This window comes from Buteo buteo, chromosome 4, assembly GCF_964188355.1.
Source record: "Buteo buteo chromosome 4, bButBut1.hap1.1, whole genome shotgun sequence".
In the NCBI taxonomy this organism is placed as follows: domain Eukaryota; kingdom Metazoa; phylum Chordata; class Aves; order Accipitriformes; family Accipitridae; genus Buteo; species Buteo buteo.
Window position 1 is genome coordinate 2,452,082 of NC_134174.1, and position 17,142 is coordinate 2,469,223.

The following is a 17,142-nucleotide window of genomic DNA, read 5'->3' on the forward strand; positions in this document are numbered from 1 at the left end:
TAACAGTGTTTGGAAACTACCTGAAAAAGCAGAGGTGAAACAATGTAGAAACACATTGAATTAAAAGGTCTGATGATGTACTAAAGTTGGTACGTCCTAAATCAACAAGTTTCAGCAAAGCTTATCTAGCCATACCCAAAAGGCCTGCACATCTAACAAAATCAAGCTTCAAAATGTATCGCTGGGGATTTGGGTATAAAAAGACTTCCTGAAAGTAGAAAAGGTCAAGCTCCTAAATTCACTGTTTCTTTGCAGACATAACCAAAAAGCTATGAATGGGTTAAATCCCAGCAGTTTTTGTACAACATCTGATTGTCCTACTTACTTGAAGAAGAAAAAAAATCATTCCACTGAAATTCCAAAGGGGGAACTCCAGTGTGAAGATCTATGAAGTGACAACCACTAATGACTTTTGACAATTCGACTTTTTTCTCTGTTGAGCTGCTGGGACTTGCCACCAAACACAGGGAAGTCTTAGAAAATGCCCGTTAGTGACACTGACATCATATTTTCTCCCCAAGCCAGGCTCTTCATGCCTGATGCTAATTCCATCCAGAGAGAGATTTACGCCTATTAAGCTCTGTAAAAACCTACTGTCAGCCCCGGTTATCCCAGTTTGATTTTGTATGAAAAGCAGAGGAAAACAACATATTTTACATTGCCTTTAAAATTTGGCAGGCTACCTGAATGCAAGACGTATGTCTGACAAGATCTACCTGAGCTTCAGGAATTTGAAAGAATTATAAGAAAGATTTTATTTCATCATCTTTTTGAAAGAAAAAAAATGTCACTATTGTCACACCATTGGTCTTTTTCATCTTTCTTTTTTAGCAACATATGTTAAACTAGAGGAACAATCATTTCTTAAATGCCATGGGCTAGGGGAAATTCTGGGTCATGACTTTAGAGGGTTTGCAATGATATGAGTCCCATCATGAGACTACACATGTACATGTGCTTCCCTGCAGAAAAAAAAAAAAGATGCAATCAATTTAAACCTCTTAATCAAAAATCTAGGCTAAAAATATAGAATATATACATGATGGTTTTAATTCATCTTTCATTTGATGCTTTGTTACCCAAATGAATTTTGTATTTGAACGGGCGTGGAGTTTGACTTATCAATGCAGGATACTTATCACAGAATGGTTTGGGTTGGAAGGGACCTTTAAAGGTCACCTAGTCCAACCCCCCTGCAATGAGCAGGGACATCTTCAACTACACCAGGTTGCTCAAAGCCCCATCCAGCCTGATTCTGAACTCTTCCAGGGATGGGGCATTGACCACCTCTCTGGGCAACCTGTTCCAGTGCCTCACCACCCACATCCTAAAACATTTCTTCCATATGACCAGTCTAAACCTTCCCTTTCTCAGTTTAAAACTGTTGCCCCTTGTCCTGTCTCTAGAGGTCCTGGTAAACAGTCTCTCTCTGTCTTTCTTATAAGCCCTCTTTATATACTGAAAAACCACAATAAGGTCTCCCCGGAGCCTTCTCTTCTCCAGGCTGAACAACCCCAACTCTCTCAGCCTGTCCTCACAGGAGAGGTGCTCCAGCCCTCTGATCATCTTCATGGCCTCCTCTGGACCCACTCCAACAGGTCCATGTCTTTCTGGGGCTGGGGACCCCAGAGCTGGATACAGCACTTCAGGTGGGGTCTCACCAGAGCGGAGCAGAGGGGCAGAATCCCCTGCCTCGACCTGCTGGTCATGCTGCTTTTGATGCAGCCCAGGATACGGTTGGCGTTATGGGCTGTGAGCGCACATTACTTCTATGTTACATTAGGTTTTGCAACACCAAGGATGGAAAGAATGTGAAGAGGTGACAGTTCACTGGTGTTAATCCTTATGAATCAAGAATATTGCTATGAACTGTAATTAATTTCTGCAGCGGTAATGGGACTGTGGCACGTGGTTTCATCAAAATTCAACTTTGCTGATTAAACATCTTCGGGAATTTGGTTGTTCTACATCAAAATTATAACAGGAGGTAAAGGTCATCTGGAGCCACACTTCTATTCATTAGACTTCAGATATTTTTTTCTCTCCCTCCTCCTTTCTTTGCCAGATTAGGCACACGACCAAAGCAACTAAGCATACAAATTTGGTAGTTCAGCCTCCCCTGCTTCATTTGCATCTGTTGATTCATTTGTGCACATAGATAAGGTCAATGCAAATTGAAACCTCTGCCTTTTTAAAAAACTTTGCCCCATCTACCATTTAGCATGATCATTTCTCACACAGAATTAGGGGCAATGCTACCTAAGAGAGTTTTCCTCTCCTACTATAGCAAAGCCAAAATGAATAGTAATTCCTTTGGGTTTGAACACAAAGAGGCTTTCTGGATAGCGCTTTATGCCAGACGCACAATACTTTTCAAACCAGGCGTGTGTGCAGGGATCTCTGAAATAGCTTTTATTTATCAGCCCTCCAGGCATGATGCGTATTCTGCCAAGCTTTGGGGAAGGTTTAAGGGCACAGGAAGAACTTATGGAAAAAAACCCCACCACCTTCATTTTGTTTACCTAACTGACTTGATTGACATTTTTAAATGATATTGTACTCTCAATAGCTATTGCCTTCAATTCAAAGAACTTAGCTACATTACTTCAAAGATCGTATTTTTAACATTGTAAAACGCTTGATGGTAGGTAATTACAACGCATTATCAGAATAACTCTAATACTGCATATACTATATTACAAATGACAACCAGCAATTAAACCCATTATTGCCTTTCATCAAACTAACCAGAAAAAAACACTTAACTATTGGCCTGGGCGTATCTAAAACTGATAATAAATACCCGTTCTGCTTACTCAAACAACAGTTCTCCGTCCTTGACTTCTGTTTGTTTTTTTAATATGGAAGAGGTGCCAAACATTTCCTTTAGGAGTCTCTTGAGGGATGCACATGGCAGATGTCCTCCCATCAGACAACGGAAAATGTGCATTTCACATGGCTGGAACGGATGCACCTCTTGTGTGACCAGACACATGCCAGCAGTGGGGACTTTGGGGAAAAAGGCAGCTGAGCAGAGGTTGGATGAACTTTTTTATCAGCAGATCATATAGGTGACAAGTTTGGCACCTCTTACATAGAAGAAAGATTGGCCCAGATGAACGGGAAGCAGAAAATACTCCCAAATACTCAGAGTGTCATGAAGAAATAGGAATAATGCTGCCTGGGAAGGAAATGAAACAATAATTTAGAAGCCAGGCAAAGGAGAGAGAGCGAAATACCAATGTTAAGAAAAGATAGGAACTAGCAATCTAGAGATTCCTGGCAATTAATTAACTTTTATTATTTAACAACAATTTGCTTTCAGTTCAGATTAACGATTTACATGTGGTGCAGGCCCAGTCTGATTTTCAGAGTGAATTGCGAGACCCGTTTTCATTAAAACCAATTATACGGTATGTATCAAGAGAGATGACTTTCACAATGAGGAATGGATTACAGCGATAGACTGCACAGCCCTGTAAAATAAAATGAAGAATGATTCTAGACTGAAGAATTGTCTCCACCTTTTGTAAAGATGTCGCAAAAGAAGATGGTTTTCATTTCCTCCCTGTAGTATTATACAACTTCAGAGCATTTAAATTTTCCTACTCTGTGTAGCAGTTTTGATTTGCTGTGCTGTGATCTCTCCATTGTCTGGCCATCCACTAGACCACGGCTCTCACTCATCCTCCTCCAAAAGCTGCAGAATAGTGACTTTCTTCCGAGAGCTCTGGAGACCTATTAGGAGAGAACCAAATCTGACACCTTCCAATATTTCTCTCTTCTTGTCGTATTTAGTGTTATTTTAGAAGGTCTCCAATTTTCGCGGAACAATTATGTCTCGTGTCCACTGAACTAGCTACCTGGCTCAGGACTAAAACTTACCAAACTTGGGTATCCCAAAAGCAAGGAACAGACAATTTTTGAGGGATCTGCACTTATTTAGCAATGTTATTTCACCTTAGGGAGTGTAAACATTTTTAGTATTTTTTTTAACTTTGAAAACACTCACTCTGTTACTGCAGAGATAATGAGTTTACTGAAAAGTCACCAAAAATTATTAAAGCCACTGAGAGCTTCAGTCAGAACCTGATCATCATTACATTTTACAGTACACACAGCACTGCTAGTACACTGCCTTCTCTGTAGTCTTTTTATCCCTATGATAAATCAGTCACGGCAGCCAAAATAAAACCTAAATAAAAGAAGTGCTTTTGTGTTCAGAGGCATTATCACATCATTTAGCATTCCTGATACCACCACTCCATTAGTTTTAAGTATTATTGCAAGGATTGGTTCTTAAGTCACAATAAAGACTGGAAAAAAAGAGATGCTGTTAGCTTCTGCTATTTTGTAACATTTGTTTTACTGTTCCACAGCAAAAAAAACCCAGAAACCAACTGATCTGAAGGTACAGACAGAGCTAAGGCGATGGCCTTAACTGGTTCTACTGGGCTCCTGAAATCTCAAGTTGCCACTATCATGGAACAGCAATTGCATCTAATAGTCCATTTCAAAAATTAAATTCCAGGTAATACGTCACCATCTGGATTTTCCCCAGGAACAAAACTACTTACTGGTGTCCATACACTCAAATAAACATCCATAACACTTAGACAAGCTGTGATTCACTGGAGTCCACCTCAACAGAAACGCAGCTTCGTACTCTCCTTTTCATGCCCTGTCCCCGAGTGCAGAAGCACTTAACTGTCCATAAACCCCACACCACAAACCAGCCACCGTCAGCGGTCTGACAGTGCTATTCGTCTACAGATGACAAACTACCGAACTGACGTGTGGAATAAGAGTTATCTCCAATTTACAGAGAAGGAAGCGGAGGCAGAAGGGATTAAACGGCGTCAGACCCGTGGTTGCTGCTACCATGTGGGAGTGGGGTCACCAACCCCGCGCTGAGAGGCTCCCAGCGTTGCATCTACGTTTCAGACATGGTCTCCAGAAAGAATATTCCCATTTTGAAAGCCAGCAAAAGAACCTGACGTTAAGGAATGCAATGATGAGAAGAAAGCTGCTTGAAGCTCGCACAAGGCATTCATACCACCTTGTGCTAGATGTAGTCCTCAGAGTTGACTAAATCACCCAAGTAGGAGCAGGCAGCAGAGTGGTTGCTACCAGGCTACAGAAGGACTCTCAGAGCAAAAATAAGCCGTCACCCACTTGTTGCACCACTCAGAACAAATCTATTTGAAACAAACAAACAAACAAACCAACCAACCAAACAAAAAAAACCTAACGAAAAACAAAACCCGGAGACACAAAGTCACAATAAAATGGAAAATCTGGACCTTGACTAATAACAGTGAGAATTTATGACTTTCAGTTCTGTTCTGCCTACTCCAAATCTGCACAGAATTTATGATCATTCAACTCGACGCTTCCTCCACAACGGCTTCATCCCCGGCAGCTGCATAACCAGGACTTCCACATCGAGAGCAGTTTCACACTGAGGTGTTAATGAATTGATGTCTCTGAAAAGCTTGGAAGTTATCAGATGAAAGGAGCTACAGAAGTACTTAGCAGTGGTATTACACAATGTGCAATTAATGCTAATGTATCCGGTATTCAAGATGCCTGGTACCCAAAATAACCGCCAACTTCTTTCCTGTAAAATTTCTTTCTGGCTACTCTGCAGATCTCCAAAAATTAGCAGAATTTAAAATGAAACTCCACAGGAAAACTTATTCTGTGTATGACCTGGTGTCTGAAAAACATGCTCCTCTGTGGGCTGACTTCCCTGCAAGGCATCTCCTACGGTGCTACGAGGACTTTCCTTTTGCCATGTACCTTTGGGGCAGCAAGTGGTTGTGCAGCCCCATCTCATGTGGCCAGACCAAAGAACCTGGTCTATAAAACAGGAATAAACGAGGGTCCCGCACTGTAATATCCATGACAGAATTCAGTAGAATGGAAAAATGCAGCTTACTGGTGAAGTAACTTTAAAATCACTATTTTTAGCTCCGCTCAGGAAACTGAAAAGAGGGTAATAGTTGAAATAAACATTTCAGATCTCACTCTTTGCAATCATAAATGAAAATTAAATACTTTGAAAATCTCTTTTTTTCCCTTTTACTATCCCTGGAGAAGACTGAAATTCACCTCCATGCTCTAACTGAGATAACAGCTATAGTTTCCCCAAATTACAAAATTTTAAATTGTACATAAGTTTTTAAATAGCTTTGCAAAAACCCAGCAAGAATAATCTAGCTAAAACACAAAGCAGAGAGAGAGCTCCAACATGAGTGGCCCAATGCTAAGGGAATTCAGTTTGCTACCAAAGGCTTTTCCCAGAAGACCCTTTAGCTAAACAACATGACATTTATATAAAAAAAAAAAAAAGATAAAAATTAAAACTCCTTTCATATACATGTTCCTCTGATTGCTATATAGGGGATATGGGGTCCAAAACCCACTGTCATTCTGGGCTTTATATCTTTGCTTTTAACAGCAAATACAAAATACACGAATCACCTTGTTTGTTCTCATCAACCAACAGCTCTCCTGTATTTCAATTGAAAATTTGTAAAGCTTTATGAATGTAACCACACACACTCTCCAAAGTTTTTCAGGGTAATAATACTGTAACTTGGACTCAAGCCACACCAGGTTTTCATACTTGGATTTCCCCTATCGTATTCAGGGAAAGCCCTCACTAATGTATTTGCTGAACAGCTTCCATAGATAACAAACTTAGTATAAACTTAGAATTTGTCAAGTTTTTTTTTTTCCTTCTCTTCCACAATGAAAATGAAGGATGCTTTTCTACTTTTGCCTTGTGAGTTTTTCTGTCGCTTTGCAGATTTTTTTTCAGTGTCAGAGTAGTACGTGCTGTATTTGAAATGAAAGCTAGTGCTAGTAAAGCAAGTTTTAGCTGCTGTGGAAGTTCATTCCCCAATGCCAACTGAGCTCCTAGAAAAGAACCAGCTCCTGCATGGGAGTATCTCACCTTGTGATTGAAGAGATTTGTAGCGTCTGATAAGCCAAAGCATTAAGTTTGGATCTTGATGTGTAACTCAGGCTCCTTAAAGCATTTTCATATTAAGCCATTTTGTACTTAAGATGGTTAAATTAAATAAATGGAGCCATCCTTCCCTTGCAGCTTTGCTAAGTATTTTTCTGTCCAAGAGGTTTTTAAGTACCACAATACTGATGCTTCAGGGCAGGGTGGGGAAGGAAAAGAAACAGGAAAAAGAAAAAAAGAAAATCTACACATTTCAATGCATGTAAGACCCATTTCAATCATATTTAATCTCTCACTTCACAAACACAACATCTACAAACCTTTGCAGAATGTTCTGTATAACAGGTTAGCACGTAACTAGTAAAAAAAAAAAATAAATAAGAGAAGTGTGATTTTTGGTCCATGTTTCTACTACACTAGCTCCTTTCCTTCAGTCTCAGTTGCAATCTGAAAAGATGACCTTCTGGTAACAAAGGAAGGTTGCTCACCAACTCTAATCAACTTCTCGCACCTATCCTGCTAACAAGATGCCATCAGGTGATGACAATTTACAGCCAGTTTGAGTTCACACAAGATTCAAGTTTCTTTTGAAAGCAAGCTATGCATTTTACAAACCCTGTCTCACCTCGCAGTTCCCTGCTACAATAATCTGAACCAATTCATCTGTCTACCTGGGTAAAGCGTAAAGCACGGGCAGCAAATCAGCCAGTCAGTGTGGCTGCCTGTAAGTTTGTGTTGGAGAAATGTGGATTAATGGAAAAAAATAACTCTTTTTCCCAGATCTTTTTTTTTTGTTTGTTTAATTCTGCCAAATAAATTTGCAGCCATCATATGAGTACTTACAGAAGATATTTTAAATAAGCACATCCTTGTGAAATTGTAAAATTAGCTAGATATTAGCTAATACACACAGTTTTACATGGAAACAGAGCTAAAAGAAAGCCGAAGAATTGCAGGTATATTACATTCTCTTAAGGAAAAAAGCACGTGTATGTTTTTTAAAAAGTGTTTAGGCTTGGAAAACATGCTAATGGACTTGACTTTCAGAGGCCTTGGCTAGCTGGCTCTTGCGTAAGGAAACGCTCTGACGTAAAATTATTTGGTCCAGTGACACAACGTGAGAAATGTAAGAGGAATTCCCCAGACCCACTAAAATGAATTTCCTCAAATTTATCCTCTTCCTTCTCAGGACTGCTCCAAAGATTTGCTGGCATCTGTAAGACCCTGGGAAGACCAGAGTAGCTTCTTGTGGTGGGTCGACCTTGGCCGGCTGCTAGACCCCCACCAAGCTACTCTCTCACTTCACCTCTTTAACAGGACAGGGGGTAGAAAATAAGATGGAAAAACTTGTGGGTTGAGAAAAAGACATGGAGATCACTTACCAATTACCATCATGGGCAGAACAGAATTGACTATTTCATTTTTAAATTAAAATATTAAAGAGAATTAGTAATAACTTTATAATCCAGTCTATAAATCCAGATTTGTATAAGTATTGTAATTTCACCATAAGTTTACTTACTAATAATTCTTCTATTCTGATTAGACTTAGTGAAACACCAGTTAGATTAACAATAAATTCACAGGTCCATATACAAGATGTGCTGGCTTTTGTCCACATTAAAATTTTGTGTAACACCACGGCAAGCTCGGAAAATCAAAAATAACCCTCTTCCAGTCCAACACCCGCTCCTCTAATGGTGGGAAGCCCCATGATTATTCTTTGCACGGTACGAAACCAGCACTTCTTGCAAACTTCTTAACCCACATCCACCAGCCATGCCCAGCACCTCTTTGGGAAAGAACCAGATGAGCAGATCTACACAAGGTTTGCTGGGCTATCTCAAGACTTGATGTCATTCCCGCTGTATTTAGCATTGGTGTGGCCTCACCCCCATACTGTGTGCAGTTCTGGGTTCCACAATTCAAGAAGGTTGTTCAGGTACTTGAATACCTCCAGACAAGGACAACAAAGCTGGTGGAGGGGCTGGAAGGAGTGGCTGAGGACACTGGGTTTGTTTAGTTTGGAGAAAAGGAGGTTGAGGGGACACCTCATTGCTCTCCAGCTTCCTGAGGAGGGGACGTGGAGAGGGAATTGAGCTCTTCTCCCAGGGATCCAGTGATAGGACGTGTGGGAATGGCTCAAAGCTGCACCAGGGGAGGTTTAGATTAGACATTAGGAAGCATTTCTTTACTGAAAGGGTGGTCAGACACTGGAACAGGCTTCCTAGAGAGGTGGTCGATGCCCCAAGCCTGCCAGCATTTAAGGGGCATTTGGCCAATACCCTTAATAACAGGCTTTAACCTTTGGTCAGCCCCGAAGCGGTCAGGCAGTTGGACTAGATGATCATTGTAGGTCCCTTCCAACTGAACTGTTCTATTCTAAGACAGGACTCGCATCTTGCGATGCAGTATTCACAAGGAATAAATAAGTCACTGAAAACTCTTATGACATCACAAATCTCTACTTACAGTATAATAAAAATAATAGTGTTCAGCAATACGGGGAACTTTAATCCTGCTCTTTGAGAACATTAGTTAAATGCTAGAACTAAACTCAAGCAGCACTTCCATTAAGAAATGAGCTGAAACTACTTTGTTGGCTTGATGAACATAATATGGGTTAGAAGTAATTCATTATCATGGAATTGAATTAACACTGTTTTCAGCTATTCAGCCTAAGTTCTTGCAAATGTCAAAATTTCTATGTTCCTCCTTCAGGTTGTATTTCACCCAAAGGAAAGGAGGAGCTGGAGACATGTGAAATTTCTGACAGGCTGTTGATTTTCCGTATGGATGAAGCATGTTTGAAAACTCAAAACTTGACTGATCTGCTGAAGCACATTCTCTGACAGACAATATAAAATCAATGCACCACATATTAAGAGTTTTTTGGCGTGTAAGAGTTTTTGTTTGTGTGGGAGGTGTGGGGGGGACTGCTTTATTTTCTGTCATCGAAAATGAACAGCCTTACCTTAAGGTTTTTATAAACTGTCATCTTTAATCAGACACACACAGTAAGACTGTCAGTCCTCATAAAGCATCAGGGAAAAAAAAGCACAAAACGTGAAGCTGTTCCCCATCCCTTTCCCGTGCATGTGCCCTGTTTCTGCGATGGCCTCAGTCAGAACTAAACCTTTTCTTAGCAGTGTCACAACAACAGGCTCTTCTGAAATGTGTCTTTATAATTCAGCAACGCAGACTTCATGAGAGCTTGTCAAAGAGAAAAGAGTTAGGATTCGCCTGCAAGAAACATTCATTCCCGCTGTTGACAGATATAAAGTACTAAATGTCAACAGCAAGGGACTCGTCAACTAAATGCCTTCTAAACACTCATTAAACCGGGGGGGGAGAAAAAAATTCAGTAGGTGGGTGTCAAATTGCTCCCTTAAGATCTCGATTCAGGTCAATTGAAGTAAACAGCGAGTGTATGAAAAGTTGCATCAAGCATCTGTCATACTCAAGGATGGGTATTAACGATTCCAAAATAAAGATGGGTATATTAAGCATCATGGTGACTACCGGTACTGTAATGAGAAGCAGGAGATACGGGCTCCTGATCTGAGCCCCATTTGTCTCACCGCGCCACAGAGCCTGCGGAGAGGCACCAGCTCCTTGCCTCCATAGCCTCCCTCTCTAAAGGGAAGATACTGCCTACCTTGCAGAAGCCAGATTTAGATTAACTAAGTGATATTTTTTCCCCGTCTTTGAAGATAAGGGATATGTCTGACTCTAAGACTTCAAAAACAGTATTCATGGAATCCAGATGGTTATATTTTTAAGGGGTCACTGACTTTAAAAGTTTGCAAATAAAGTCTTCCTATGTACATAACAGCACCTATTTGTTTTTTTTCACTTAACTCCTTATCCTCTGAATATTATTCAACCTGAAATACAAACTTTAAGCAGTCAATAAGTTCCCTCTCCCAGTTCGAGTCGGTTTTATTGATTTCTCTAAAATCAAGTATTTTAGGTTTGATTTCAAGAAGCTAGAGACATCAGCTCTCATTATTTAGCACTATCTCTGCCCTAAGATTATTTGACATTTTCCATTTACTTTAATAATAATAATATATGCTTCTTAGACTGACAAAATACCACATATTTTTCTTAACATATTTGGTATCATTTAACATAGTCTAAACATACTCAATGTAACTAACAAACTAATCTCATTTTCACACTCCTTTTGCTTCCCATATAACACATTCCCCATATTATCAAATATTAATTTTATAGTACACAACTGCAAGATATTACAGCGTATTTTAAAATTAAATTAGTAGTTTATTATTATAGCTGTACAAATATACTAATAAAAGGGATTATCAGCAAGGTACACACGGGTTCTTACTTATATACATAGTTTTGTATCAGTTGCAGTTACGTAGGTATGAGCAGTGCTCAGCTGCAGCAGCAGTTGATGCTCACACAGACCAAAGGACTTAGATGCCCCACAGGAACCGATGACAGCTTTGCCATCCCCTCCCAACATTTTCAAAATAAACAGAGGATTTAAATTATACATACAGTACCTTTTATCTTGACATATCCTGAATTAAATAGAAGCTTGACACGATTATTCCCAAAGCACGGAAAGCTAAAACATCACTGTTAATACATATGTACCTGTGTTTATGTACATATTCTGTACATCGTGCACCTCCCTCCCAAGGACAGGTTACCAGCGGAGTCCAAAATTTGACCTTCAGCAGTTCCGTGCCGATTGCCATCAGTTGGTGAGGAACATGCTGATATCAACAGGCAGCAAAACTAAATTACTATCCTCCTTGATTATTCCCTAATGAATATATTTTATTTATTAAAAGAGCAATTGCTCCTTTATTAGCATTAACATAACCAGAAGAAACAGGAAATTCCAAAAATGTTATCAAGTAAAAAGCTACTGCTTTAAATGGAGACCAGCATAAATGAACATAATCACTTAATTGTTAAATTAAAATGTCAAAGTATTACCTGCTCTTTTCCTCCCACTCCAACCAATCTCAAATACCAAGAACAAGCAAACTTTGCAGTGCCTTGGACCATGCACACACCTGAGCGTTAAACTTTAGTCTTTGCATCTCAAACAACATCAGCACAGTCGAATCAGTAATTTTGCCTTTCCTTCCTCCCTTTTTTTATTTGCTACTCTAATAAATCCACACTTTGCTTCTCACTTTCTTACTCTCCAGACTTTGAGATCAAAGGCAGTGATTAGAACATCCCCGACACGGCGCAGTTCCTCCCATCTGGCGAGCAGGGAGATGGCAGCAGACAGACGCTGCCCATTTGCTAGAGAGGTAGAGGGTGCCAGGTCAATTCAGCCTCTCTAGTCCACTCCTTCACAAGGACACAATCTTGCTTAGAAGCGACTGCTTCTTCCGAATCAATGAACGCTTTGCTTTCTCTTCCATCCTACAACCCTTTTAATTGCTGCTTGATCTCAATGAAGTGTGGCTGATATTAATAAATGGATACCCTCGCGGCCTTAGTACCCAATATCCAAACAACGTTCAACTGAGTTAGCATCAGCAGTGCTTTCACAATTCCACACGCCACCATCCCCTCCATCTCCAGTCCCTCCTGTCCCTCCCCCTTCAGCCTCAAGACTGCAGACATCTGTTCTTCAATTGTCTGGTAATAAACATGCTCTATAAAGCATATGTAAAATGATTATTACCCTGAAGAGCCAAGTGCCTTTCAAATGCCAGCTGAAACAAATAAACATTAAAAAAAAAATCCCCACCAAACAAATGTTACAACAGACATCACTCAGGCTGTTCAATATTCCACAACGTAAGGGCGTCAGTATTGGTCCTGCACGTTTCCCTCCTCCAACGGGAGACATTAGTCCACAGACCAGTAACACCAGCGCTTTCACGATCCAAGCAGATGCTGGTTAGCAGTGAAGGATGAAGAAAGCAACTGGACGCTTTTGGTAACTTTTATACTTTGACACCTCCCGCAATATGTAATTAAGGAAAATCAGATGTGTATTCCTCTTCAATTTGTAAGTGCAATTAGTTTTCATATGTAGTTAGTAAAATCTATTCCCAGGAATCATCTCCACTAGAATACCCACTTGTCTTCCAAAAATTCACTATTAATTTATTACGTGTGTGGTGGTGTCATTAAGTCCTGGTAATTAATCTGGGGCTTGGTGTGTCTCAATTGTCCTAGTGGAAATTAGGGACCCACATCCCAAACGGCATTAACATCTCACTTCCCAACTCTGGCTCGATGCTCTAAATGAAATCGAGGGAAGGAAGACTTTGAAAACCATTCGTATGTATTTGCCCTTACGCTCTCCACAGTTGTTAGTTAAGAGTTTCTCCAAAGAAACTTTCGTTACTGGAGATACACGGGTTAATTCACAGCCCCCTGAAAGCCTGCTGACTCTCTGTTCTTCAAAAGGATCTGGAGCCAAGCTCAACCTCAGTTTGTAAATAAAGAAGGATCCAAAAAAAAGCTATTATAACCAGTAAACTTAACACTGTGATTGTGCAACTCTGATGTGATAGACAATGACATTTTTCATATCAGTAGTACAAAAAAAAGAAAATTCAGACCGATGAATATGAATGCTCTGGTTACAACTCTCCCCCTAACATTACTGTGCTGAATTACATTTTAAAGCCATCACTTAATGCGATGCTCAGGCTTTAAATCATCACGCCAGTGTCTGGTTTCTCAGTGATCCCGTTAGCTTAATACTTCTAGAAGCACTCAGCTTCCTAATAAAATCGGCTAGCCCATACAGTGCTAAAACTTCTGTGTCAACATGTTTATGTGAACTTGATAAAAATAAGAAAAAAACCAAACAAAAACCCCTTCTAAATAAAATATTGATCATTTTTAATTCAAAACAGATTCATTTTAAGCCCATACAAGCGACATTGATAAAAGATGATTGAGGCAGGCCATAAAGAACCTCGACAACAAATGGAAAATAAAGCAAGTGAAAACTTCACACCTCTGCAGCAATTACCTCGTCAAGAGCTTGACACTTATACAATAACGTCTAGAGAAGGGTGACAAAGATCTAACCAACAAGGAATGCACACATAAGATGATGTGCTAGAAATTATTGCAAACGTCAATATTTTAGCAAATGCACCATATTCAGCATTTTACAACCACAGCCAGCACCATATAGCCAATTTTAACAGGACTCAATGGGTAAGCCAGTTTGCTGGTAGGACAGGTCATTGCTATCAACTCCCATCAGGAACAGAATTCCCTATAGGTAATTATTCTCAGCAAAAGAAATCCAGTCCTGGTCATCCCAGATATGCTGCACCCCACACATCATGCACACACCAAAGTTGAGGATCATTAGTTAAATCTAAGGCAGCAAGGACTCGTGCGTTTACTCTGTCAATCATTAAATTAGGCAAAATCACATTAAAAAAGTTTCTACAGTCTTCACTTACACCCAAACTCACCCCATTCTGCAGTGAGAAAAGGGTAAGCTCGGTCACAGGGTATTTTCCTTCTCTTCATGCAGTTATTGATGAACTACTCAATGCAAGGAAGTTAAGATGTTGCAGATGGTTAGCATGAAAAATATATTGTACGCAGATACCTTAATCTTGATGCAATTATTTTTTTATGAGGCAAATTATTTCTATTGCCTATCTTGCAAGCTGGTAATGAAAGTGAAGTGTTTGTGAGAAGTGCTATTTAAAGCAGAGCACTCATGTTTGACTCAGATGGCAAAAAAAAGGGGAAAAATTAAGCAGGAAGGCAAATAGAAAGAAAGAAGTATTTTCACCAGTTTCTAAATCAATGTGAAATACCTCATCAACAAAAATAAGAACATCATCACCCCGCTCTGTGCTTGAAAGAAGCCTGTAAATTCATTAAAGATTAAGAGATTGAAGTCCATATTATAGTGGTCGTATCTTGAATAGCATATTGCATCTTAACCACTGTCCGTCTTTTCTCATAACATAATGGCTGAAAACTATAAATCATGCTGTAGCAAATTTATTTTTAGCACATTTCTTTTGTTTAAAAGAGACAGAGGTTGAAACAAAGTATGTTTATGAAATTTTCCATTTCATTATGGGCATCTAGCAATAAATGAAGAGTGTACGATGTTCGTAACCCTTTTTTCAAGGAAAGATCTTAAACACCATAACAAGTTTTTATATGTCCTCACAGCAGGTGCTGTTCTCAAGATTATTCCAATATCTAGCGTCATGACATCAGTAACTTAAATTTGGAGGAATTTATGCACCTTCCATCTATATTTTTAAGTCCTGAGAAGTCACAGATGACCACAGTTCTCAGCTACTGAGACATCAGTCAGGATATTCCATCCTCTGGGGATCAGATTCCCATTACTTTTTATTACTATTTTATTATTGCTTGTTTTTCATGTTTGAGGGACATACCCGGTTGCCTAAGTGACTCATGATAGCGAGTAATACAAACAGAACCAAGGAGGGAAATGCTCTCTAAAGGTGCTACCACTGAATAGGTAAGGACATGTCTGACAATAAAGGAAAACCCTGGAAGGAAAAAGCAGAGGTTGAAGACCGACGTGAGCCGAGAAAAACATCGTAGTATTTAATGCTGGCAAAACTAAGAGATGAACTGTTAGATTGCAAAGTAAAGAGAGAAAAATTAAAGTATCAGAGGTGAGTGACTTGGTGAAAAGAGGCTTAGTATAGACCTGCTCTGTTTTAAAGCTCCAGCAGTCCTTGATGAGCTGTGAAGATTTGAGTAATTGGCAGGGCACTTTAGATGAGGCATTTAATTTGCAGACCATAGACCATATTTGCTTTATCAAAGAATGAACTTACCTTGCAGTTCATAAAGTATCCTTCTGACTTTTTAATAAGCATAACAGACAGTCAGCAATAAACAATTTGTGGCAGGCTGCAACTAAACTTTTTTCCCAGCTTGGGTCAATAACTACTTACACTGGTCAATGAAACAGGGTCACCCAGACAAGCAACCCCACTTGGTATGCTAGTCAATTTTGAAAAAGATTAAAGAGCACTGGCAACAACCTCAGCTAGTGATTACTTTTTACAAATGTGCACATCAACAACTTTACAGCAAGCCCACTGCTGTGGGATGTTATCTCAGAAGTGGCAATGTGCCCATAAAGAAAGAAGGTTAATTCTACTTATTCTAATTATTTGCACCTCTAGAAATATGTAGACAGCCTTACTTACCTGAGGAGGGGATGAAAGATGATGGTAATGTTCCTGGCTCCTGGTTTGCAGACAAACTTGGATCCGCCACCTTCAATTAAGTTATCATCTGGTCCTCCTGGAAAATAACATGAAACAAGTTGTCTAACAGATCTGAACATCCCTTGATTTTTACATAGTAAGTGATAATTAAACATTTAGGTCTGAGTGTAAATGCTTCATTCCTAGTGAAAGATCAGTAATTAACGTGAACATACGCTCTTTCTATCCTCTTTCTGCTCCGAGAAAGTACTCCTAAGGCAATAGAAACAATACAGATCGTATTCATTCATTACTTAGGCTCCTCTCTCCATAGCTGGCGACAGTATTGCAGAAAGACTGGTAAGTGCAGGTCTCCTACGGCACAGGACTGGTTTCAACTGCAGAAGAGTTTCCCAGCCATGTCAGATGAATGTATCAGTTCAGCTAAGTCCAGTGTACCGGACTGGAGGTGCTAACGTGATACCCAGCACACAGACAAGAGATGCCCAGACACCATTAAGAGCCTTGAGCCTCATGGTTCTTCAAAGTGCCAACCCACTGACAAACGAGGACCTCCAGCCTGAAGTTTCAGTGACTTGAGCAGTTATCGGAACAGCCCATAACCTAACACAAAGCACATCAGCACACACTTAAATCACCCTTTCTCAAAAGCACAAGGGCCTTCATCTTGTATAATAAACACTCAAAGTCTTGTCTACATGGCTAAGATGTATTTTGAAGCGTATGATGCTTGGAAAGGGTTTTAAGAGCAGCACTTCACTGAATTTTGCTGCTTCCATATTGCTGTACAGAAGGCTCCCACACCTCCGACTGATGCCACCATTCAATCCCTTGGAAGGTAGCTTGGTTTTGATTGCAAGTGACATGACATTTTAACTTATTTATTACATTTAACATTACTGGGTCTCTCAGGAGTCCATGTCCTGCACCAAGTACTGTAATTCCCTAGCAGAA

At 39.8% G+C, this 17,142-nt stretch overlaps 1 protein-coding gene across 1 annotated transcript in view; it reads right to left on the reverse strand.

Annotated features, from left to right (window-relative positions):
• EXOC4 (exocyst complex component 4) overlaps window positions 1–17,142 on the reverse strand; it is a 404,410-nt gene that overhangs the window by 197,260 nt on the left and 190,008 nt on the right. Inside the window, exon 10 of the mRNA XM_075024592.1 lies at window positions 16,168–16,264. Within this exon, the coding sequence (XP_074880693.1) occupies window positions 16,168–16,264 (97 nt within the window). The remainder of the gene's footprint in view (window positions 1–16,167; window positions 16,265–17,142) is intronic.